Source organism: Zea mays, chromosome 6 (genome assembly GCF_902167145.1).
Source record: "Zea mays cultivar B73 chromosome 6, Zm-B73-REFERENCE-NAM-5.0, whole genome shotgun sequence".
In the NCBI taxonomy this organism is placed as follows: Eukaryota; Viridiplantae; Streptophyta; class Magnoliopsida; order Poales; family Poaceae; genus Zea; species Zea mays.
In genome coordinates this window covers 153,475,891-153,501,576 of record NC_050101.1, presented here as the reverse complement: position 1 = coordinate 153,501,576, position 25,686 = coordinate 153,475,891, and the positions used below count along the sequence as shown (strand labels likewise).

Below are 25,686 nucleotides of genomic sequence, written 5' to 3'. Positions count from 1 at the left end.
GCTCCTTGGTGCCCTGGTATCCCACTCTGAGTTTGATGTTGTGGACTTTCTGATCTGTGAGATCGAGGACACCGTTCTGGATGGGATTCGTGCTCGTCGGCAGCTACCTTATGCTCACTACTTGTGCCACATCTTTGCGCAGCTGATTCAGCCACCTCGATTTCAGAGCACTCTTGAGGCCTCACGCCTTGTATTTGGATCTTACCGTCCTGCTCCTGAGATTCCAGTGCCAGCTTCTGCTTCTGTGTTTGACACTCAGGTCGAGGATGCAGCTCTTCGACAGTTTGACACTCAGGGTACAGCCGCTGATGATGATGATGATGATGATGATTTTGGGGTTCCTCCTCCGCCTCTGCCTCCTATGCCTCCACGCTCACATGATCATGAGGCTGGGAGTTCTCGTGCTGCCTCTGCTCCTCCTCCGACTTTGGACCCTGCTCTTGCGGCGATTCTGGCCAACCTGGCAGCCGAGCAGGCCCGGTTATCCGAGACGATGCTCTCGATGTTTCAGAGCATGCAGGACAGGCAGGATGCACTTCAGCAGCAGCTCATTCAGGATAGGGCAGAGAATAGGGCATTCATGGCTCTCATGCTTCAGCATTCTGGTATCTCAGCACCTCCAGTTCAGTCTGCTCCGCCTCCTCCGCTTCACGCTCCAGTGGTGCCTTCGATTTTGTCTGGACCCCCTGTTGGTACCTCTCTGCTCCGGCCGGTCACTTTGGCGTTCACCTCTCCGGTTCTCAGCTCTGTCTATCCGCAGCCGCCAGTGCCACCAGCATCTGCTGTTCCCACTACCGCAGTGGCAGTATCTGTGACCGCTTCTGCTCCGGTAGCTCCTGCAGCTCGGCCTCAGTCTGAGTCAGTACCAGCTCTAGCTTCTACCGCAGATCCTGGATCCGAGACTGACTCTGACCCTCCGTCGGCGTTTGCTCTGCTACCTCGACCTCGACCGGATGCGCCCCCGCCGCCTCCTCCTGCTTCAGGTGTTTAGGTTCAGGTCCCTTTTGGTGTTTGACGCCAAAGGGGGAGAGATATGAGTTGTGAGAGCTAGGGGGAGTTAGAGAGTCAGAGTCATTTTGATGTAATATATGTGCCTGCTACTCTCTGTACTAGCTTGATGTTTTTGGCTCACAAACTCGTCATATACTCTCGTTGCGTATGATTGACTGTGTGTATTATGTTTTCACCTTATATCATATCACCAGTCTTCTAGCTCTTGTTTCATTAATTTACCTTCTCTTTTATATGAACAAGAATCTTATGATGTGTATGCGCTCACTCTTATTATTATGGTACACATTCTTTCTGTCAAAGATTACTGAGTATAACTAACCATTCTTTCTATTGACAGAATCTTCAAAACAAACTACTCTCACAAAACTTGTAGGGTTGTCATCAATCACCAAAAAGGGGGAGATTGAAAGCATCTAGGCCCCTGGTTGGTTTTAGTGATTAATGACAACGTAATATTATATGTGACTAACGTGTGTTTTGCAGAGACAAATGGTAAGTTAGGTCGCATGACAGGTAGAAGTACTACAACGGTGAAAACAATCCCGGAAATAAGAACTCGAAGCGACGGCTAAAACGACGGAACAAAAGGTGAAGGTCTACGGAGTCCGAGTGTCAAGGAGATGTGGACACTCGCGATTTAGTTAGGTCTTTTATTCTCTTTTAGCCGTACTATAAAGAGGGGTTGTCGATGAGTAGTTTGACCAAGAGAGTTCTAGTGTAGTGTTGGTGCACAATCACACTCATATACAGTGCTAGGTGTCACTCTAGAACTCACACACAAGTTAGAGCGAAAACCGATTTGAAAATCAGCTGAAAAACAAGTCTTAGTGTTTCTGGCTTAGGGGCACCGGACTGTCCGGTGTGCACCGGACTGTCCGGTGTGCACCGGACTGTCCGGTGCACCCTCTGCCAGGTGGGGCCAGGCTGGTCCACGGCAGTGATTTCCCTTCGCAGAAACCCGAGAGCGCAGTGTTCAGAGTTGAATTTTAGTGGCACACCGGACACCGCACCGGACTGTCCGGTGTGCACCGGACAGTGGACTGTTCACTGTCCGGTGCGCCATGAGTCCAACGGCTCTCTGTCAGAACTAGCCGTTGGAAGTGACCGTTGGCGCACCGGTGGCGCACCGTTGGCGCACCGGTGGCGCACCGGACTGTCCGGTGCGCCATCGCGCAGTAAATTGCCTGTAACGGCTAGTTGGTGGGTGAGGGCTATTTATACCCCCCTCCACCCACCATATTCAATGTCTTGCACTCCACATTTATTCCAGCACATTGGTAGAGCATTGCAAGCACCAAAAGCCTAGTGAGGAGATTAGAGAATCATAATCCGCGCTTGTTCCTCATTAGCGCTAGTGAGAGCCACCTAGAGCACACACCACTTGCATTAGGCTTCTCTTGGTCAAGCGAAAGTCTACGGCTTGTTACTCTTGGTGATCGGCATCACCTAGACGGCTTGGTGGCGTTGGGAGCTCGGTGATCACCGTGAAGATCTTGTTGGTGACCCGACTCAAGTTTGTAAGCGGTCTCGAGGGATCCACCGCGCCGGAGTGGCAAAGGATCATCTCGTAGTGAGCACTTGGTTCTTGCGAGGACCAAGGGGGAGCGATACCCTTGCGCGGGTGCTCCAACGAGGACTAGTGGAGAGTGCCGACTCTTCGATACCTCGGAAAAAATTGGAGGAGTCTTCTAAACTTTGCTTTACATTCCACACTTAATTCAAGCACTTTACATTGTGTATTTGTTTAGCAAGTATTTGAAGTATTATCTTAGCTTTGTTACATTTCTAGTATTACATTCTTAGTGCTAGTTGTTGGGGTGAAGTTGGGCTCTTGTTTAGCTCTTGCTTAGGTTTTAATTAGTGTTGATTTTTATAAAAGCCCAATTCACCCCCCTCTTGGGCATCGTGATCCTTTCAGTCGGCTTGGAATCTTGCACACATGCATACGGAAAGCATAATATCCAGTCGAGATGCACATAAATAGAGTAAAGACCCAATCATCGACCGGTATACCTTTTGATCTACGGATTTACCTTCCGTGTCGAGGTCGAGATGCCCATTGGTTCCCATGGGTGTCTTGATGGGCTTGGCATCCTTCATCCCAAACTTGCTTAGAATATCTTGAGTATACTTCGTTTGGCTTAGGAAGGTGCCCTCTTGGAGTTGCTTCACTTGAAATCCTAAGAAATACTTCAACTCCCCCATCATAGACATCTCGAATTTTTGTGTCATGATCCTACTAAATTCCTCACATGTAGATTCGTTAGTAGACCCAAATATGATATCATCAACATAAATTTAGCATACAAACAAATCATTTTCAAGTGTTTTGGTAAAGAGTGTAGGATCGGCCTTTCCGACTTTGAATCCATTAGTGATGAGGAAATCTCTAAGGCATTCATACCATGCTCTTGGGGCTTGCTTGAGCCCATAAAGTGCCTTAGAGAGTTTATAGACATGGTTAGGGTACTCACTATCTTCAAAGCTGGGAGGTTGCTCAACATATACCTCTTCCTTGATTGGCCAATTGAGGAAGGCACTCTTCACGTCCATTTGGTAAAGCTTGAAGCCATGGTAAGTAGCATAGGCCAATAATATACGAATTGACTCAAGCCTAGCTACGGGTGCATAGGTTTCACCGAAATCCAAACCTTCGACTTGGGAGTATCCTTTGGCCACAAGTCGGGCTTTGTTCCTTGTCACCACACCATGCTCGTCTTGCTTGTTGCGGAAAACCCACTTGGTTCCTACAACATTTTGATTAGGACGTGGAACCAAATGCCATACCTCATTCCTAGTGAAGTTGTTGAGCTCCTCTTGCATCGCCACCACCCAATCCGAATCTTGAAGTGCTTCCTCTATCCTATGTGGCTCAATAGAGGAAACAAAAGAGTAATGTTCACAAAAATGAGCAACACGAGATCTAGTGGTTACCCCCTTATGAATGTCGCCGAGGATGGTGTCGACGGGGTGATCTTGTTGGATTGCTTGGTGGACTCTTGGGTGTGGCGGCGTTGGTTCTTCATCCTCCTTGTCTTGATCATTTGCATCTCCCCCTTGATCATTGACGTCATCTTGAGGTGGCTCATTTGCTTGATCTTCTACTTCATCAACTTGAGCTTCATCCTCATTTTGAGTTAGTGGAGATGCTTGCGTGGAGGAGGATGGTTGATCTTGTGCATTTGGAGGCTCTTCGAATTCCTTAGGACACACATCCCTAATGGACATGTTCCTTAGCGCGATGCATGGAGCCTCTTCATCACCTATCTCATCAAGATCAACTTGCTCTACTTGAGAGCCGTTAGTCTCATCAAACACAACGTCACAAGAAACTTTAACTTGTCCCGAGGACTTGTTAAATACTCTATATGCCCTTGTGTTTGAATCATATCCTAGTAAAAAGCCTTCTACAGTCTTAGGAGCAAATTTAGATTTTCTACCTCTTTTAACAAGAATAAAACATTTGCTACCAAAGACTCTAAAATATGAAATATTGGGCTTTTTACCGGTTAGGAGTTTGTATGATGTCTTCTTGAGGATTCGGTGTAGATACAACCGGTTGATGGCATAGCAGGCGGTGTTGACCGCCTCGGCCCAAAACCGATCCGAAGTCTTGTACTCATCAAGCATGGTTCTTGCCATGTCCAATAGAGTTCTATTCTTCCTCTCCACTACACCATTTTGTTGTGGGGTGTAGGGAGAAGAGAACTCATGCTTGATGCCCTCCTCCTCAAGGAAGCCTTCGATTTGTGAGTTCTTGAACTCCGTCCCGTTGTCGCTTCTAATTTTCTTGATTCTTAAGCCGAACTCATTTTGAGCCCGTCTCAAGAATCCTTTTAAAGTCTCTTGGGTATGAGATTTTTCCTGCAAAAAGAATACCCAAGTGAAGCGAGAATAATCATCCACAATAACTAGACAGTACTTACTCCCGCCGATGCTTATGTAAGCTATCGGACCGAATAGATCCATGTGTAGGAGCTCCAGTGGCCTGTCAGTCGTCATGATGTTCTTGTGTGGATGATGAGTCCCAACTTGTTTCCCTGCTTGGCATGCGCTACAAATCATGTCTTTCTCAAAATGAACATTTGTTAATCCTAAAATGTGCTCTCCCTTTAGAAGCTTATGAAGATTCTTCATCTCAACATGGGCTAGTCGGCGGTGCCAGAGCCAACCCATGTTAGTCTTAGCAATTAAGCAAGTGTCGAGTTCAGCTCTATCAAAATTTACTAAGTATAGCTGACCCTCTAACACTCCCTTAAATGCTATTGAAGCATCACTTCTTCTAAAGATAGTGACACCTACATCAGTAAATAGACAGTTGTAGCCCATTTTGCATAATTGAGAAACGGAAAGCAAATTGTAATCTAATGAATCTACAAGAAAAACATTAGAAATAGAATGGTCAGGAGATATAGCAATTTTACCCAATCCTTTGACCAAACCTTGATTTCCATCCCCGAATGCGATAGCTCGTTGGGGATCTTGGTTTTTCTCGTAGGAGGAGAACATCTTTTTCTCCCCTGTCATGTGGTTTGTGCACCCGCTGTCGATTACCCAACTTGAGCCCCCGGATGCATAAACCTACAAAACATGTTTAGTTCTTGACTTTAGGTACCCAAATGGTTTTGGGTCCTTTGGCATTAGACACAAGAACTTTGGGTATCCAAACACAAGTTTTTGACCTCTTGTGCTTGCCCCCAACATACTTGGCAACTACCTTGCCGGATTTGTTAGTTAACACATAAGATGCATCAAAAGTCTTAAATGAAATGTCATGATCATTTGATGCACTAGGAGTTTTCTTCTTAGGCAACTTAGCACGGGTTGTTGCCTAGAACTAGATGTCTCGCCCTTATACATAAATGCATGGTTAGGGCCAGAGTGAGACTTCCTAGAATGAATTCTTCTAATTTTGCTCTCAGGATAACCGGCAGGGTACAAAATGTAACCCTCGTTATCTTGAGGCATGAGAGCCTTGCCCTTAACAAAGTTGGACAATTTCTTAGGAGGGGCATTAAGTTTGACATTGCCTCCCTGTTGGAAACCAATGCCATCCTTAATGCCAGGGCGTCTCCCTCTATAAAGCATGCTTCTAGCAAATTTGAACTTTTCGTTTTCTAAGTCATGCTCAGCAATTTTAGCATCTAACTTTGCTATATGATCATTTTGTTGTTTAATTAAAGCCATGTGATCATGAATAGCATCAATGTTAACATCTCTACATCTAGTGCAAATAGTAGTGTGTTCAACGGTAGATATAGAGGGTTTGCAAGAATTAAGTTCAACAATCTTGGCACGCAATATATCATTTTTATCCCTAAGATCGGAAATTGTAATATTGCAAACATCAAGTTCTTTAGCCTTAGCAAGCAATTTTTCATTTTCATTCCTAAGGCTAGCAAGAATAATGTTTAATTCTTCAATCTTAGCAAGCAAATTATCATTATCATTTCTAAGATTGGGAATTGAAGCATCACAAACATTTAAATCAACCTTAGCTAACAAATTAGCATTTTCATTTCTAAGGTTGTCTATAGTCTCATGGCAAGTGCTTAGCTCACTAGATAGTTTTTCATATTTTTCTACTTCTAGAGCGTAAGCATTTTTAACTTTAACATGCTTCTTGTTTTATTTAATAAGGAAGTCCTCTTGGGAGTCCAAGAGATCATCCTTCTCATGGATAACACTAATCAATTCATTTAATTTTTCTTTTTGTTGCATGTTTAAGTTGGCAAAAAGAGTACACAAATTATCTTCCTCATCACTAGCATTATCATCTCTAGAGGACTCATACTTAGTGGAGGATTTAGATTTAACCTTCTTCTTTTTATCGTCCTTTGCCATGAGGCACTTGTGGCCGACGTTGGGGAAGAGAAGGCCTTTGTTGATGGCGATGTTGGCGGCGTCCTCGTCGGAGGAGGAGTCGGAGGAGCTCTCGTCCGAGTCCCACTCGCGGCATACATGGGCGTCGCCACCCTTTTTCTTGTAGTATTTCTTCTTCTCCTTTCTTCTCCCCTTCTTGTCGTCGCCCCTGTCACTGTCACTAGAAATAGGACATTTTGCTATAAAGTGACCGGGCTTACCACACTTGTAGCAAACCTTCTTGGAGCGGGGCTTGTAATCTTTCCCCCTCCTTTGTTTGAGGATTTGGCGGAAGCTCTTGATGACGAGCGTCATTTCCTCGTTGTCGAGCTTTGAGGCGTCGATTGGTTGTCTACTCAGTGCAGACTCCTCCTTTTTCTCCTCTGTCGCCTTAAATGCGACCGGTTGTGCTTCGGATGTGGAGGGATCATCTAGCTCATTGATTTTCTTTGAGCCCTTGATCATGTACTCAAAGCTCACAAAATTCCTGATTACTTCCTCGGGAGTCATTAGTGTATATCTAGGATTACCACGAATTAATTGAACTTGAGTAGGGTTAAGGAAAATAAGTGATCTAAGAATAACCTTAACCATCTCGTGGTCATCCCACTTTTTGCTCCCGAGGTTGCGCACTTGGTTCACCAAGGTTTTGAGCCGGTTGTACATGTCTTGTGTCTCTTCCCCTTTGCGAAGCCGGAAGCGACCGAGCTCCCCCTCGATCGTTTCCCGCTTGGTGATCTTGGTTAGCTCATCTCCCTCGTGCGCGGTCTTGAGCACGTCCCAAACTTCCTTGGCGCTCTTTAATCCTTGCACCTTGTTATACTCCTCTCGACTTAGAGAGGCGAGGAGTATAGTTGTGGCTTGGGAGTTGAAGTGCTCAATTTGGGCAACCTCGTCCTCATCATAATCCTCATCCCCTACGGAAGGTACCTGTACACCAAACTCAACAACATCCCATATACTTTTGTGGAGTGAAGTTAGATGAAATTGCATTAAATCACTCCACCTAGCATAGTCTTCACCATCAAATGTTGGTGGTTTGCCTAATGGGACGGAAAGTAAAGGCGTATGTTTAGGAATGCGAGGATATCGTAGGGGGATCTTACTAAACTTCTTGCGCTCATGGCGCTTAGAAGTGATGGATGGCGCGTCGGAGCCGGATGTGGAAGGTGATGAAGTATCGGTCTCGTAGTAGACCACCTTCCTCATCTTCTTTTTCTTGTCGCCACTTTGATGCGACTTGTGGGAAGAGGATTTCTTTTCCTTCCCTTTCTTTTTGTTGCGGGACTCTTCCGATGAAGCCTTCCCGTGACTTGTAGTGGGCTTGTCGCCGATGGGCTTGTCACCGGTCTCCATCTCCCTCTTGGTGTGACCTCCCGACATCACTTTGAGCGGTTAGGCTCTAATGAAGCACCGGCTCCGATACCAATTGAAAGTCGCCTAGAGGGGGGGTGAATAGGGCGAAACTGAAATTTACAAAATTAATCACAACTACAAGCCGGGTTAGCGTTAGAAATATAATCGAGTCCGCGAGAGAGGGTGCAAAACAAATCGCAAGCGAATAAAGAGTGTGACACGCGGATTTGTTTTACCGAGGTTCGGTTCTCGCAAACCTACTCCCCATTGAGGTGGTCACAAAGACCGGGTCTCTTTCAACCCTTTCCCTCTCTCAAACGGTCCCTTGGACCGAGTGAGCTTTTCTTCTCAATCACTTGGAACACAAAGTTCCCACAAGGATCACCACACGATTGGTGTCTCTTGCTTCAATTACAAGTGAGTTTGATCTCAAGAAAGAATGAGAAAGAAAGCAATACAAGCACAAGAGCTCAAAAGAACACAACAAATCTCTCTCACTTAACACTAAAGCTTTTGTGGAATTGGGAGATGATTTGAGCACTTGGGTGTGTCTAGAATTGAATGCTAGAGCTCTTGTAAGTGGTTGGAAGTTGGAAAACTTGGATGACTTGAATGTGGGGGTGGTTGGGGTATTTATAGCCCCAACCACCAAACTAGCCGTTTGGTGGAGGCTGCTGTCGCATGGCGCACCGGACAGTCCGGTGCGCCACCGGACACTGTTCGGTGCGCCAGCCGCGTCACCAGGCCGTTGGGTTCCGACCGTTGGAGCTCTGACGTGGGGACCCGCCTGGCTGTCCGGTGGTGCACCGAACAAGTCCTGTAGACTGTCCGGTGTGCCTCCCGCGCGTGCTCTGACTTCTGCGCGCGCTGGCGCGCATTCAATGCCCCTGCAGTCGACCGTTGGCGCGAAGTAGTCGTTGCTCCGCTGGCTCACCGGACAGTCCGGTGTGCACCGGACATGTCCGGTGAATTATAGCGGAGCGGAAATCCGAAGCTGGCGAGTTCAGAGTCGCTCTCCTCTGGGGCACTGGACACTGTCCGGTGGTGCACCGGACAGTCCGATGAATTATAGCGAAGCGCCTCTGAAAAATCCCGAAGATGCGAAGTTGGGCGTCGAGTTCCCTGGTGCACCGGACACTGTCCGGTGGTGCACCGGATAGTCCGGTGCGCCAGACCAGGGCAGCCTTCGGTTATCCCTTGCTCTTTTGGTTGAACCCATTTCTTGTTCTTTTTATTGGCTAAGTGTGAACCTTTGGCACCTGTATAACTTATAGACTAGAGCAAACTAGTTAGTCCAATTATTTGTGTTGGGCAATTCAACCACCAAAATCAATTAGGAAATAGGTGTAAGCCTAATTCCCTTTCAATCATTATGGACACGACCATCAACACAAACTAAAGCATGTAGTTTTTTAATGACGCCTCCATCGAGGTATATGACGCTTGAGGTGTCATTGAAGAACCCTAGTCAAAACTAGGATGATCTATTGCATAGAACTCCATGCAACCAAGGGCATCCCCTGGGTAGGTCACCACCACCATGACGAAGTAGGAATCAACACAGGCACTGCTGCCAACGCTTACTTTGGCCACGATGAAACATAGGGTGGCACATGAACACAAATCTCACCGGTGGACAAGACAACTAGTAGAGTAGGTGGATTGTCGAGGTGGCACAACTAGCGCTAATGCCTGCACCCATTTTGACCTTGAAAGAGGACACATCTACTCCACTATGAGGGGCGACCAAATCTAGCTCCAAACAAGCAATGAGGCAATAGAGTCACCAAAAGAGAGAGGCATACACCACCTCATCATCGATCCTAGCACCACCTGCTCAGGTTTCATTTCCATAGGACATACCTATGGCGGCTACGCTACATGTGGTAGCCCCATTGGTGTTGGCCCTCACCTCACGTATTCGAGTTGGGGCTCATGACTTGAGCTGTAGTGTCATAGCATACTGGACATGTTTAGTGCACATCAACTCCCTACACCAAACACGTCTGGTGCTTTCCCAATAGCTAATTTTAAAAATAGTTGTTATTATGCTAGTATCTCATGCTCACACTAGTGTCATAGCATACACATCTAGTGAGTACAACCTTGAGTGCATAGATGTAGACCTCACTGAGTACCCTATCCGATGGTACTTAGACACATGCGGTTAGGACTTAGCTTCATAGATACATTTCAGAATCTCTCTCGAGTACCCTGTCTAGTGGTACACCAAACATGTTTGTTGAGTACAATGTGTCTGAGGCCAATTCTGCAAGCTTTTTAGATGCCCTGTCTGGTGGACCATATTCTATACACACCGGACATGCTGGTGTCTCTCATTCTCAACAAGGCACACTCCTATGAATGGCACATAAATAGTGCCCACCAAAAACGTCCAGTTCTGTTGCAACACCACCAATTCACTTGTTTCAATCACTTTTAAAGTTGGGTTTTCTTTCAAACTTCTCATAGGCTCTCATGGGTTTACTTTGCACTAATTTTCATAAGTGTGCATCACCACTCTTAGTTAGAGTTGTCTAGGTCAAGCTTCCCATTTCATGCCCCTCTTTATAGTACGACCAAAGAAAAATAAGGTTGTCAGTACTCTAAGTGTTCAACGACTACATTGTTTCTTGGAACTAGATGATCCTTAACCTTCTCGATCATCCTTTAAAACCAATGATTGGTTTCATTAATAAGAGCATGAATACCACATAAGCTCAACCATCTTCCATTATAGTGGTGTAACTTACCTGGTTTCTGCAAAACACACTTTAGTCATTAATCAACAAAACTAAACTAGCGGTAGATGCTTTTAGGTCCTATGGGGGAACCCTTATGATCTCAGTTTGTCACCATCGCATCACAAATCAGAATCTGAAGTATTCATATGTGAGTGGAGGACTCTCATGGGCACCTATACATGTGATAGGGTTCACAAAGATCTCAACACTCTCAAATGACCAACCAACCCACATATATATATAACCCATATGATATGTCCAGTTCTCACCACAGCTCAAAGCACACCTAAAACAACTTCTTTGAAAGAACAATCTGGTGTACATGTTCGATGCACACAGGACAACTCTGTGCACAAAAAAAACTACTTTTCATGTGCTATCAAAACTTGCATCAGACCCATCCGATGTCCCTATAGGATGCACACTAGAAAATAATGTGCAAGCTCTGACATGAGTGTGCCTACACTAGTGTCACGGGTATTCAAATGAATACCCAAGATTTTTGTCAAAAATTTCAGTATATATAGTGTTATATACAACAAAAAATAAAATAGTATTCAGGTTAAAATGAAAAAGTACACCTGGAGTCTTTTGAGTTGGTGGCCCAATTACATCTGGTGGTCCACTCGCCCTCACGCTCAGTCGCCCTAGCGCATCACACAACGTAGGCAGAAGTCAATCGTCACCCGTCGCTATGTAGCCCACTCGGTGGCTCCATGGACCCATGATGCCACTTGTTGCTCACCTATCTAGCGGCTCTACATTGTCCAGAGGTATTTACACTCAAGAAGCTTTGGAGGCGGAGCATTTTGGGCCAACTGAGTGTACATGAGCAGCGAAAGTGCTGCTTTGCATGGGCATTATACACCTATTTGTAGGGATATGGTAATGAGCAACTTCGTATGAAATTACATTTGTGCCCCTAAACTTTATACACGTGAACTATAGAATCCAATGGGGTATTGATGTACTTTCCCTCACAAAATGTGTCGTGCAAGTGTGCTCAATCTTCCTTCGCTCCGGTGACACCAAAGATGACATCCAGTCCTTCTGAAACGCTTCACCCGAGCTGCTCTGGTGACAAAGCTTCTACTACCCTTTTCGGGTGACGAAGGTTCCAAAGACGAAGCTTACACAATTACCCCCAAAACAGAAACGAATAGAACTCACGAGTTGAGGACCTTCAATAAAGACACATCCCCAACACAACATGTCCAAGCGACCTCTAGACCATGACTTTATTTGGTGCTCACACTAATGTGCATGTGGTCTAAGCACATCTGCACATATGTATTTCAACATATAACACATAAATCCATCTAAGTTGTTACTCAATTACCAAAATAAAACTAGGATCTTTCAGAGCCCCTCCTGTTTTTTTGGAAGAAGGAAGAAGTAAGAAGGAACAAAAGGGAGGATAAAAAAAGAGAAGAAGGAAACCCCTTCCTAGCACCCCAAGCTGTCTATAGTTGGTCAAGGATGGAGGGCGTTCTTTTCCATTTATCCCTAGGGTATTCAAAGAGATTTAACTCCAAATTTAGAAATGCACAAGGTTAATTTAGAAACATTCTTTGAAGGAGACGAGAGGGAGATATGATTTTGGATTTCAGAAAATAGGAAATCATGTATTAATGACTTCATGTTGAATCTGAGTGGAGGCTTGAATTTAAACCAAATTTTATTTTGAAATAAATCATGTCACATCATTAGCACCATCAACATCATAACAAGAGGGTTGCCATCACAAAAGTATAGATGTTGGAATTTGAAAGGTGGGTGAGAAGGAAAAAGATTGGCTTAAGTTTAGCCTATTATTACATGCAACACACGATCAAACAATAAATTTTAAAAAGTTAGTATTATATCACATAAAAAACACCAAATGTTACATCTTGTCCAATGGTGTATTTGCATGAATTGACTCTTCAAGGTCAGATTTGTAGTCTGGTTTCTATGACAATGAGGTGGTGTAAGGCGAAGGACTAGCTATTGAGGATGCGGTGTTGATAGCCAACAAGTTCCACTAACTCTACACAATAAAAGAGATTCAAGCTTGACAATGCTCATTAATATTGATGTTTTGTATACCTTTTGGCATGCCCTTTTGACTTGAAATGTGATATATTTACAGATATTATCTTATGATGTGATTTGTTCTGTAAAAGAAAAGAAATAAATGTACAGAATCATAACGAGCGAACAGATCAATGACTTTGTGAGAGCTGGGTGCATCACAATTGTCTGGATGTAATACGGCCTCTGATGAATGGTTCGATATCGCCTTCCAAGACTGAGTTCAAGTCTGACAATTGGATGCCTGTATTGAGATCATGTACCAATTTCTGACGTCCAAATGTGTATCTTCGTGCTCCACAGTTGCATTTATCCTCTACAGCTTGTCTGTTGATTGTTTTTATATCCGATACTTTCAATTCTCTAGCTATTAGAAGGAGCTTTGCTTTCAACCTACTTGTGGCTTTTAGCTTGTTCGCAAAGTAGCTTCTCTCACCTGTTGATAGGATACCTTGTTAAATTCCAGCCACAATTAACAATTGCGTACTAGTTCACATTTGCATAAGCGACATTTGTTCAGTACCTGAACTTTCAGCAGTGACTCCACTTGGTACGTGTTGAACCCTAACGGCAACACCATTTCTTCTATCTCCCTTCTTATGTACAGAAGGTGAGGGAGAGGTCTCTATATCATCGTCATCCAAGTGAAGAACAACTGGTCTATCCAAGAACAGGGGAATTATGTCGACTCTAGCTGATAATGCCTGCAAGCTTTGGTAAATATTGGGTTAGCCATTCTGATACTTGGCAGCATATGAAAAAAGATCATGACAGAATTGTGCCCATACTCCATAACCCAGATTTTCTACCAGACATCTTCAGAAGTAAAACAGGAAGTTTAGCATTGAAATACTAAATCAGAAAGCATCACCTCGCAGTCTATTCTTTCAACCCAGTAGTAAAAGGATCAGACTTACCTAACATAATAACATGTTACTTGATGTTCTCGCTTAGATCAGCATGTTGGTTTAACTATGTTAAAAGTTATGATGGTTTTCATTCTGAATTGTGTATTTAATTGGGCTTCATCTTTGGCCGACCTTTTTGTAAGAACTTGTGACCTCCCTGCTACTATTTGAGACTAAGCAACATAACTCTATCTATGGTCAACTCTATCCAAAATAGTTCCATGTGCGGTTATTCATATTAGTTAACACTTTTGAGCTCTCCTGTGTGTTCGAGAAAAGAAAAAAAAAACAGTCTCAAGCTTAATTCTGAACATGTGAGACTCAAGGATTACTTTCTTTGACTTGAGCAATCTATTGGCTAATATATCTTGCAGAGCAGCAGCAGCAGCAGCAGCAGAAGCTTACTGCTGTGTAAGATTTACATGGATAGTTTGTCATGTATATTAATTTAAACTTGGCACTCAACAATTCCTGATGAATTCTGATAAAAATTAACAAATAACAACAGAAAGGATAATCACCTGATCAATGTCAGAATTTTCAAGGGAGGAGTATATCATTTGATGCATTCCTTTTTCTCCAGAAAGGGTGCCAAACATGTACTCTGATTCAATCTCCATTGTTGCAGATTGGATATGGCCACTAGTTGAAAATATCTTCTCAATCAATCCAACCTTGTAACCTTGCTTCCGTGCCCAACTTGTATACATGCCAAAGACCTTCTCTGCCCACAGCTGCAGCAGACAAATATCAACATTTTTGTGAGTAAAAGGTTGACCACATTCATAGTAAAATACCAGCTTCCATCTAGCAGTATGGGAGTACGAATCACTATAGGCTATTAGCATATTTGAAAGAAATTTTATGAATTAACTGGCCAGTTGCTTTAGTTTTTATATGGATTTGAGAAGGATACTAATTAACAACAAATTCATGAAGGTAAAAAGGGCAGTGATTAAGGTTATATATTCAAATTAGAAAGGTGAAATTGTAACTAAAGCTACATCAGTATTTCTTATACTATTATTCTATTGTCATTACCATTTGACCATACACATATAGGATGCAGGTACAGTCAACTTACCTCAGAAGTAACACCGTTAGATACTGCAGTAACAATAATGCACGCTCCCTCCTTGTCATACGGACCCTTAAGAAGCTTGTACATCTGGTAGCGATCTAGATACTCACTAGCGTCTACTGAAGATTTGTATGCTTGCTTAAATAGCTCACCATTTATGGCATCCATCTCTGATAATTGACTAATCAACTTCGCCTCTTCAGCCTGCACAATATATCTAATGATCACCACAAATAAAAACAGAAGCGCCAATTCAAATTGTAGTTTCTGTGCACAGAACAAATACAAAAAGAATTGAAACTGTATATTTGTGCAATTTAGTGAAGGGAAGTGACAGAGTACACATGGTTTAGCGTGTCTTTTAAGGCCTGTTTGCATGCATGAAACATCACACTATAAAAAGCATATATTTGTTTCTTGAAATCCTGAGAACAAAAACCGTTTGTTGAACTCATAATACTGTATAGAAAGTACCTTGAAGCGAAGATCTTTAAGATGGTCGACCACCCTGATAGCATCAGCCAGAGCAGACAGAGTCTCATGTGACTTAGCTGGATTATCCCACAAGTTACGTTTCTGCAGTACTTCTTCCTGCTTAATTCTCTGTGCTTCCTCCAACTCCAGAGCATCGGAAGCGGTCGTTTCAACCCGCACAACTGCATCTTCAATCCTCTTTTTCAAGGAGTACAGACCTTCAAACAACAAGCAATCAGTTTATTTAGTAATTTGAGATTCTAGGTTTAAGGAGTAGTACTTTGTTCAGCTAGGCTCAGTGCAGTTTTTCTCAACCTCTGAACTTTAATGCAAAAAGGAGAATTTTGCGTTCTATATTCAGACTGCTTTTTATCCAGGAATCAGGTGAACAAATTAACTTTGTGCCAAGATAATGAAACTTTTGGATGTCTGCCAGTTAAGAGGCCAAGAGCTAGTAAGGAAGTCCCCTCCTCGGGAATCTCTTGACCAACCAAATTAGCTACTGTGTTTTGCTACCCTCTCGTTTCTCAGTTCCTCCAATTGACCCCGCATTGTACACTAGTGACTAGCCACTACGAATTTCGAAGTCTTCTTCCGCATGCTCCAAGGGATGCGCTTAAAGCTGCGAGAGGCGGACGTACCAAGTTCCTTATAGGAGGCAGCGCCGTCACTGCGGCCGTCTGCCGGGAGGGCGGCGGCGCGCACGGCGAGGCGGCCCGTGTGGAGGCCGGACGCAGACGCTCGTGCGCACGCTGCCAGCGAGGTCGCCGCTGCCATTGCAGCACCGAGACAGCAAGAACAAGGTGGTGGCCGGCGGGAGGCGGACGAGAGGAGACGGTGGGGCGATGGTGTGGCTTAAAGTGGGATCGGTGAGGTTGTGCGGCGGAGGGAGGGGCAGCCTGGCGCGGTGTGGCTCACACGCGCCTCATCCGCGGCCCAATCGCGCTCGCCAAGTTGGGGTGCGTCCAAGAGGACATCTATGTTGCTGCACACGTATGGCAACGCCCGTTAGTTACAGGAGGATGAGAAATTGTAAACTAATTTACGCCATCAATCCACCTAAAAATATGAATTAAGATCAATATTAAAATATTTAAACAAAGCCTAAATAGAGTATAATATCTAGCTGTAATGATGACATACATGGCCGTGCTGGCAAAAACCAGGCCCTGCACAAAATTGTTAAATAGAGGCCTTTTCTCCCAAAAATACTAAAAAATAAAAATATTATAATATAAATATTATAAAGTATTACATAGAAATGGAATTTATAAAAAACATACCTATTAAACTCTTGGTTATATAAATTTTACTTGAATAACTTCATTCTCTTTGTTCCTTGAAATAAATTATTCAATGATATGATCATGTTCAATCTTATCTAACAATCCACTGTTTTGGTTGATGAATAAACTAGTCTATCATCTTCTCACTCCTCATTTTTTGTTTGGGGTGAAATAAAATGAGTTGATCCATCACCACTTCATTCCTCATAGTTAGTTAGAGGGTGTTTGGTTTGAGGAATCAGTCCATCCAATATAAGGTGATACATCATGAATCTATTCCTCAAATTTAGTTGGATGATCTCATTCCTCATCTTAATATTAACTAAGTAACTATAAGGAATAAAGTGGTGATAGATCAACTCATTTCATTCCATAAACCAAACTAAAAAGTGAGGAGTGAGAAGATGATGGACTAGCTTATTTCTCAAACCAAACACCCTATTAGTTAGTACTTACATGAAGAACAAGGTCATCCCACCATAATGCATCACATCTTGGATGGAGTCATCCCTCAAACCAAATACCTCCTTAAAGATTTAGCAATCAGATCAGCACCGAGTGGAGAGAGAGGACCAAATAACTGTGGGCATTGAGGAATCTGGTTATGCAACACTCATGATGCAAGATTGTTGTTCCTTTATATTAAACACAGTTGTTTATTTTAGGATATGTACAATGAGTGTCTTGAGTTGTATCTTCGAGTGTGTCTAAGGGAGTAAATATAAAAAACTCAAAACATGTATATTAACGAAGACACTGTATCTTGACTCTATGCTTGAGACACGGTATTAATTGATTGGTCAATTTAATTTATTAAATGTTATTATTGGTGCAATAAATATAGTAAGACACAGATTTTAGACATACTCATTGTATTATATTGTGTTTTAGCATATCTTATACTTAGATCTTATACTTAGAGTACATCTATACATGCCCATATTCCATGGACTCCAAATCCAACTTGGTTGTCAAATCAAACACCTCAGTTCCCGAGAGGTTTGGGGTCCTCCCAGTCTCCCACGCAGCCTGTAGCCCGCAGCCGGCCGTTGGTTACATTTTGGGCCACTCATGGACCCCACACGCTGATTCCGCGGATGAGGTTGTCAAGCCCACAAAGCTCGTGTATCACACACATAGAGATGGCAATGTGTACCCGCGATCCAATATCTGATGGGTATTGTCGGCGTTTCGAGACAGGGGGTCCCTAAGCCGACGAGTGAGTGTGTTGCGTGCCCCAGCCCAGATGGGTCGAGCGCGTGGGCGAGCGCGAAGGGGGGAGAGGCGAGGCGGCCGGAGCCGAGCGTGAGAGAGGTGGAAGTCCCGCGGCCTTCGTGTTCGTCCCGCGCCCAGGTCAGGTGCGCTTGCAGTAGGGGGGTTACAAGCGTCCACGCGGGTGAGGGAAGCGAGCGGCCCCAAGAGAGCGCCTGTCCCGTCCTCGGTCCCGCGCGGCCAACCTTCTCTGAGAAGGCCCTGGTCCTTCCTTTTATAGTCGTAAGGAGAGGACCCAGGTGTACAATGGGGATGTAGCAGAGTGCTACGTGTCTAGCGGAGGGAGAGCTAGCGCCCTAGGTACATGCCAATGTGGCAGCCGGAGAGATCTGGGCACCCTGCTGGCGTGATGTCGTGGCTGTTGGAGGTGCGGCGGAGCCTGATGGAGGGACAGCTGTTGGAGCGGTCGAGTCCCTGCTGACGTTGTCCTGCTTCCGTAAGAGAGCTAGGGGCCGCCGTCGTCATAGAGCTTGTGGAGCGCCATCATTGCCTCTCTGGCGGAGCTGGCCGGATGAGACGCCGGTCTTGTTCTCCGTGACCCGAGTCGATTCGGGGTGGGATGATGATGGCGCCTCCTGTTGACGTGGCGGTCTGTGCCCTAGGCAGGGCGACGTGGGGTTTCCTCCGAAGCCGAGGTTGAGTCTGCCTTCTGTTGCCGTGGCCGAGCCCGAGCCAAGGGGTCGGTCGAGGCGGAAGTCGTTCGGCCGAGGCCAGGGCGGAGTCCGAGCCTTGGGGTCGGGCGAGGCGGAGTTTCGTCGTCTTCCGGGTCTTAGCCCGAGTCCGAGCCCTGGGGTCGGGCGGAGCGGAGTTCGCCGTCTTCCGGGTCTTAGCCCGAGTCCGAGCCTTGGGGTCGGGCGGAGCGGAGTTCGCCGTCTTCCGGGTCTTAGCCCGAGTCCGAGCCCTGGGGTCGGGCGGAGCGGAGTTCGCCGTCTTCCGGGTCCTAGCCCGAGTCCGAGCCCTGGGGTCGGGCGGAGCGGAGTTCGCCGTCTTCCGGATCTTAGCCCGAGTCCGAGCCCTGGGGTCGGGCGGGGCGGAGTTCGCCGTGGCGCCTTTGGCGAGGCCTGACTGCCTGTCAGACTTACTCTGTCGAGTGGCGCTGCAGTCGGAGTGGCGCAGGCGGCGCTGTCCTTCTGTCAGACTGGCCAGTGGAGCGGTGGAGTGACGGCGGTCACCTCGGCTCTGCTGGAGGCGCGTGTCAGGATAGAGGTGTCAGGCCTCCTGTGCGTTAAATGCCCCTGCAATTTGGTCAGTCGGTGTGGTGATTTAGTCAAGGTTGCTTCTGAGCGAAGCCAAGGCCTTGGGCGAGCCGGTGATGTGTCCGCCATAAAAAGGGGGCCTCGGGCGAGACGGAAGTCTCTCGAGGTCGGCTGCCTTCGGCCGAGGCTAGGCTCGGGTGAAGCGTGATCGAGTCACTCGTGTGGACTGATCCCTGACTTAATCATGCCCATCAGGCCTTTGCAGCTTTATGCTGATGGGGGTTACCAGCTGAGAATTAGGCGTCTTGAGGGTACCCCTAATTATGGTCCCCGACAGTAGCCCCCGAGCCTCGAAGGGAGTGTTAGCACTCGCTTGGAGGCTTTTGTCGCACTTTTTCGCAAGGGGACCAGCCTTTCTCGGTTGCATTTCGTTCCGGTGGGTGCGCGCGAGCGCACCCGCCGGGTGTAGCCCCCGAGGCCTCGGAGGAGTGGTTACACTCCTTCGAGGTCTTAATACTTTGGCTGGTCTGGTCGTTCCCTCATGCGAACTGGCCGTAGCCCGGGTGCACGGTCGGGGCCCAAACTCTCGGGCTGGTATGTTGACGCTGTCAACGATTTGGCCGGAGCCGGTTTTTGCGAGAGCAGCCCCCGAGCCTCTGCACAGGGCGAGAGGACAATCAGGGACAGACTCGGCTTTTTACATACGCCCCTACGTCGCCTTTCCGCAAGGAGGAGGGGGGGGAGTGCGCCATGTTACCCTCGATGGGCACCGAACATGGTGTCTCCGGTGAGCTGCAAGCGGGTAATCCGAGTGGACGTCCGTGCCCCGTTCGTTGGGGGTCGGCTAGGGGCCCAGAGGCACGCCCAAAAGTACCTGCGGGTGATTTGCCGGACCCGGTCCCCTGGCGACGGGGTCCGAGGGCTCGATGCCTCCCTCCGATGGGATTCCGTTACAAGATCGTTCCCACTGGTCTCGGAAATGTCCTAGGGTACCTCGGGAGCGCAGCCCGAGCCTCGGTTATGTATCGAACGTACCCCTGGTCATCCCTCGCTCGGTGTCTGAGGCGACTGTGAACCCTTCGGGGGCCAGCCTTCGAACCCCTGATCAGTAATGGGCGCGGAGCTCGAGTAGCCTGAGGCGGCCATGAAGCCCTTCGGGGGGCTGGCCTTCGAACCCCTGACCAGTAGTGGGTGTCGGGCCCACGCGATCTGAGGCGACTGTTGAACCCTCGGGGGGCCAGCCTTCGAACCCCTGATCAGTAATGGGGGGCTCGGAGCCCGGTTCCTTCGCGGAGAAGGATCCCTTTCGGGGTATCCCCCTTTCCCGGTCCCTGTTGCAAGAGATAGAGAAAGAGGAAAACGGAAAAGGATACGAAATCGGACGATGTGGCGTACCTTTTCTGACGCGGTTATTACGGCGAAGGTGAAGCGTCGCGCGCTCCTCCTGCCAAAAGCGCCGCGTGTCTCGCCGCGGAGTTAATGCGACGGGGTGAGTGGTTGGCGGGGCGGCCGTTGCGCGCGTGCGATCCGTTCGAGGAATGGGTCACGGGTGCACTGTCTTCATGCCGTGAGAGGAGGCTCCCTTGCTGTCTCAGGATGGGACGTGAGCCTGGCTGACGACGTGACTGCTGTGCCCGCCCGCCTGCCACCGCTATTACTGCTGGCCCACTTTCGGTCGCTTTGACCGACGCGCCAGTCTGGCGCTGTTGGGTCGCCTCGAGTCGTGGCACAGGCTTCGCAACCGAAGAGGCGCGATGGTGGCACAAGTGGCGGTGTGGTTGCTTGCATGCAGCAACTGGCGTGCCGGTTGCTCGACGCGTGGGCCTGGGTTCCAGGCTGGCGTGTCGGAAGTCGGAGAAGCGCGTCCATCTGGCGCGGTTGCATGCCGCCTGCATGGCTGCCCGCCCCTTCTGCCCGTTGGTCTGGGCGAAAATGGGGGGTCGCCTGTAACCGCTGGACGGTCGTGCGCACCATGCGCGGCGGTTTGGCTTCTTCTGCCCTGAGCCGGCTTGCATGACATGCGGGACCCAGCCCCCGAGTCGCAGGGGAGGGCCTTGGAGCGTGTTGGAGAAGACTCGGTCCGCGGCGCTTGGGGGCGCACGTAGGGGGAGTTGCCTTTAAAAGGAGGGAGGCTCCCTTCGTAAGGCAACCATGTCTTCTTCCTCCCTTAAGCGTCGGGTCTTCCCGTCTTCCAAGCCCCCGGATGGGGGGTATCCGCCGCCTTTCCGCCTCCTCGTTGGAGGAACGCAACTCCATGGGAGCTGGTACCTCTCAGCCATCGTTCGGCTTCAAGGATTTTCATCACGCAGCCTGGCCATACCCCGCCACCGGCGGTCACCCAAGATGGTGACCTCTAGTTCGACGGTGGGGAAAACGGGCCAGGCCGCGGCTTCTACCCCTCTCCCGGCCTCAAGGATTTTCGTCATCCAGGCCAAGATGGAAGACGAGGCGAGTCGGGGGGCCGCCTCCGCGTGGGTCGGCTGCCCCTTTCTTCCCCCTGCGCCCGGGGGTGAAGGGCGTCCTTGAGCCCCACGGAGACTTCCTCCAGCCATGCCAGGATATGCAGGGCGCTAGGGGCCCTGGGTCCCCATCTCCCTGCCTGAATGGCTGGTTCTCGTCCTCAGCGGGGGGGGAGCCCTTCTGCCGTGACACCTCCCCCAAGGCTGCTGCTTACGCTGCTTCGCTGTCTGGGGCAGGGGAGGTGGCCGTCGCGGTTGGAACGGGCGGCAGCGAGCCGCCCATCGTTCTTCAGCTACTCCGCAGGCCTTCCCCTTCGGAGGGGGGTTGTTCGTTCATTGTGGCTGTCGAGGCCTGAACGTGTATGTAATTTTGGCACGGAGCCGTGTTTTTTCCTCATTTTCGAGCACTAGGTCTCGCCTGTTTGATTATCTGAACCGCTTTACCAAGCATGAGTTGCCCCGTGTCAAGGTGACGGGTGAGGTATCCGTATCCCGGAGGCGTAGGAATCCCTCGGCCCGTTCGGCCTTGTTATGTGAGGCTCCTCTAGCTTAGTTGAAGAGACCCCTCGGTCGCCCTTCGGTGGATCGAGGCCGGGGGTAGCGATATCAGTATGAACAGAGGCGGAGTTGGCTCGAGAATGGGAACCTGGTTGGCCGGAGCCTAGCCGTGTTGTCCGTCAGCGGGGCCGACGCCAAAGTCGATCAGTCGAGGCCTCAGATCGGGCTGGCGCCCTTGGGAGCCGGTTGACCGAGGCCCCAGGGGTAACCGGTTGAGCCGCCTGCTCGGGCCGGATCCCCGGAGGACCCCCTGGACCGCGGCGCCTCCCGAGGCTGGGTCGGGCTTTGCTGAAGACGTCGTCGATGCCGAGGGTGCTACAGCTCCCTTCGGCGTGAAGACCCGAGCCTGCAGGATCCGATCATCTTGTAGCGTGTGCTTCCTGCGGCCGCCGAGACCAGAAGAAAACACCCTCGCTGCACTTGCGAAGCTGCGCCTTTTTTCCTCCTGTTTCGAGCATCTGGACTTCGTCGGTAACAGGGATGTTTGTGTGAGCAAGAGCTGCTTTTCGCGGAAGGGACGAGTGAGGTATCCGTATCCCAGAGGCGTGGGAATCCCTCGGCTCGGTCGGCCTTGCCGCTTACGCGTACTTTCACCCGTCCATGAGGCCCTGTCCCCGACTTAGTCGAGAAAGCTTGAAGGACTGCTTCGGCAGGAGAGCTTCCGAACGTGATGACTCGTTCGGTCCACGGAGTCGCTTTATCCGAGCGCAAGTTACTTATCGCAGAAGGGGACGAGTGAGGTATCCGTATCCCGGAGGCGTAGGAGTCCCTCGGCTCGGTCAGCCTTGGCTGCTTACGTGTACCTCGTCGTTTCCAGGATCCGCTTTCCGAAGTAGTCAAGAAGCACGAAAGAAATCCTGCTAAAAAGAGATCCTTTTTCGAGGAAAAATTCGACGCAGAGGGGGTCTCCCCCCTTTTAGCCCCCGAGGGAGGGTCGGGTTTCGCCGAGGCTAGGCCGACCCTTCCTTGACAACTAAACTTTGCGTAGGTGCGAGGTATATGAACAACTTGAAAACATCTTAAGGATAGAAGCGACGTAGCTGTTTGATGTTCCAAGCGTTGCCGTAGATCTCGCCTTGATTGCTGGCCAGCTTGTATGTTCCGGGCTTCAGAACTTTGGCGATGACGAATGGCCCTTCCCAGGGGGGCGTGAGCTTGTGCCTCCCTCGGGCGTCTTGTCGCAGCCGAAGCACCAGGTCGCCCACCTGGAGTTCTCGGGACCGGACCCCTCGGGCGTGGTAGCGTCGCAGGGACTGTTGGTACCGCGTCGAGTGTAGTAAGGCCCTGTCCCGAGCTTCCTCCAACTGGTCCAGCGATTCCTCTCGGCTGGCTTGGTTGCTTTGTTTGGTGTAGGCCCTCGCCCTTGGGGAGCCGTATTCCAGGTCAGTGGGCAAGATAGCTTCAGCCCCGTAGACCAGGAAAAACGGCGTGAAGCCCGTGGCACGACTCGGCGTCGTCCTTAGGCTCCAGACCACCGAGGGGAGTTCCTTCATCCATCGCCTGCCGAACTTGTTGAGGTCGTTGTAGATCCGAGGCTTGAGCCCTTGTAGAATCATGCCGTTGGCACGCTCTACCTGCCCATTCGACATGGGATGAGCCACGGCGGCCCAGTCCACCCGGATATGGTGATCTTCGCAAAAATCCAAGAATTTTTTGCCGGTGAACTGGGTGCCGTTGTCGGTGATGATGGAGTTCGGGACCCCGAAGCGATGGATGATGTTGGTGAAGAATGCCACCGCCTGCTCGGACCTGATGCTGTTCAGGGGTCGGACCTCGATCCACTTGGAGAATTTGTCGATGGCGACCAGCAGGTGCGTGTAGCCCCCGGGCGCCTTCTGCAAGGGACCGATGAGGTCCAGACCCCATACAGCGAAGGGCCAGGTGATGGGTATTGTCTATAGAGCCTGAGCGGGCAGGTGTGTCCGCTTCGCATAGAATTGGCACCCTTCGCAGGTGCGGACAATTCTAGTGGCGTCAGCCACCGCCGTTGGCCAGTAGAAGCCTTGCCGGAAGGCATTTCCAACAAGGGCTCGGGGTGCTGCGTGGTGGCCGCAAGCCCCCGAGTGTATTTCTTGCAGCAGTTCCCGACCTTCGGCGATGGGGATGCATCGCTGGAGGATGCCCGAGGGGCTACGATGGTAGAGTTCCTCTTCGTCGCCCAGCAAGACGAATGACTTGGCGCGTCGCGCTACCCGCCGAGCCTCGACTTGGTCGAGGGGTAGCTCTCCTCGACGGAGATATTGCAGGTATGGGGCCTGCCAATCTTGGTCTGGCGTGGCCCCGCTCTGCCCTTCCTCGACGTTCAACGCCCCGCCCTCGGGGGCCGAGGGTACCTCGGGCTGAGCCGAGGGTACCTCGGGCTGAGCCGAGGATACCTCGGGCTGAGCCGAGGGCACCTCGGGCTGAGCCGAGGGTACCTCAGGCTCGGGCGCGTCGTCGAGCTTGACGGAGGGTTGATGCAGATCCCGGGAGAAGACGTCTGGGGGGACTGTCGTTCGCCCCGAGGCTATCTTGGCCAGCTCGTCTGCGGTTTCGTTGTAGCGCCGAGCGATGTGGTTGAGCTCGAGCCCGAAGAACTTGTCTTCCAGGCGCCGAACCTCGTCGCAGTAGGCCTCCATCTTCGGGTCGCGGCAGTGGGAGTTCTTCATGACTTGGTCGATGATGAGCCGCGAATCACCGCGGGCGTCGAGGCGTCTGACCCCTAGCTCGATGGCGATCCGCAATCCGTTGACCAGAGCTTCGTACTCGGCCACATTGTTGGACGCCGGGAAGTGGAGGCGCAGCACGTAGCGCAAGTGCTTTCCGAGGGGCGAGATGAAGAGAAGGCCTGCACCGGCCCCCGTCTTCATCAGCGACCCGTCGAAAAACATGGTCCAGAGCTCCGGTTGGATCGGAGTCGTTGGTAGTTGGGTGTCGACCCATTCAGCCACGAAATCCGCCAACACTTGGGACTTGATGGCCTTCCGAGGGGCGAACGAGATCGTTTCGCCCATGATCTCCACTGCCCACTTTGCGATCCTGCCCGAGGCCTCTCGGCACTGGATGATCTCCCCCAGGGGGAAGGATGACACCACAGTTACCGGATGGGACTCGAAGTAGTGTCGTAGCTTCCGCCTCGTCAGGATCACAGCATACAGCAGCTTTTGGACTTGTGGGTAGCGGATCTTAGTCTCGGACAGCACTTCGCTGATGAAGTAGACCGGCCTCTGAACGGGCAATGTATGCCCTTCCTCCTGCCTTTCGACCACAATCGCGGCGCTAACCACCTGAGTGGTCGCGGCGACGTAGACCAAGAGGGTTTCTCCGTTCGCCGGCGGCACCAAGACTGGCGCCTTTGTAAGGAGCGCCTTCAGGTTGCCGAGGGCTTCCTCGGCCTCAGGGGTCCAAACGAAACACTCGGCCT

The 25,686-nt window shown here is 49.3% G+C and overlaps 1 protein-coding gene across 2 annotated transcripts; it reads right to left on the bottom strand.

Moving 5' to 3' along the window:
• Positions 1-12,868: 12,868 nt before the first annotated feature.
• On the bottom strand, positions 12,869-16,481 carry LOC100216914 (peptide chain release factor 2). Of its 2 annotated transcripts, none has more exons than XR_004849920.1 (6): positions 16,154-16,481; positions 15,513-15,730; positions 15,042-15,242; positions 14,479-14,691; positions 13,573-13,760; positions 12,869-13,485 (listed from the first exon to the last, which is right to left on the bottom strand). XR_004849920.1 is itself a non-coding variant. In NM_001359521.1 (6 exons), the coding sequence occupies exons 1-6, from the start codon at positions 16,287-16,289 to the stop codon at positions 13,208-13,210; spliced, it is 1,227 nt and encodes a 408-aa protein (NP_001346450.1). In that variant the 5' UTR covers positions 16,290-16,341; the 3' UTR covers positions 13,050-13,207. The 2 variants fall into 2 exon arrangements, 1 of the variants encoding a protein (NP_001346450.1); NM_001359521.1 differs by having other exon boundaries at positions 13,050-13,485; positions 13,573-13,753; positions 16,154-16,341.
• Between the last annotated feature and the right edge of the window lie 9,205 nt (positions 16,482-25,686).

Bases quoted from the DNA above. Each gene is read 5' to 3' on its own strand.
- LOC100216914 (NM_001359521.1), bottom strand. From the start codon at position 16,289: ATGGCAGCGGCGACCTCGCTGGCAGCGTGCGCACGAGCGTCTGCGTCC. The intron at 14,692-15,041 runs GTAAGTTGACTG...TGTCTGCTGCAG, and splicing joins CTAACGGTGTTACTTCTGAG to CTGTGGGCAGAGAAGGTCTT. The intron at 13,486-13,572 runs GTACTGAACAAA...TCCTATCAACAG, and splicing joins AGTCACTGCTGAAAGTTCAG to GTGAGAGAAGCTACTTTGCG.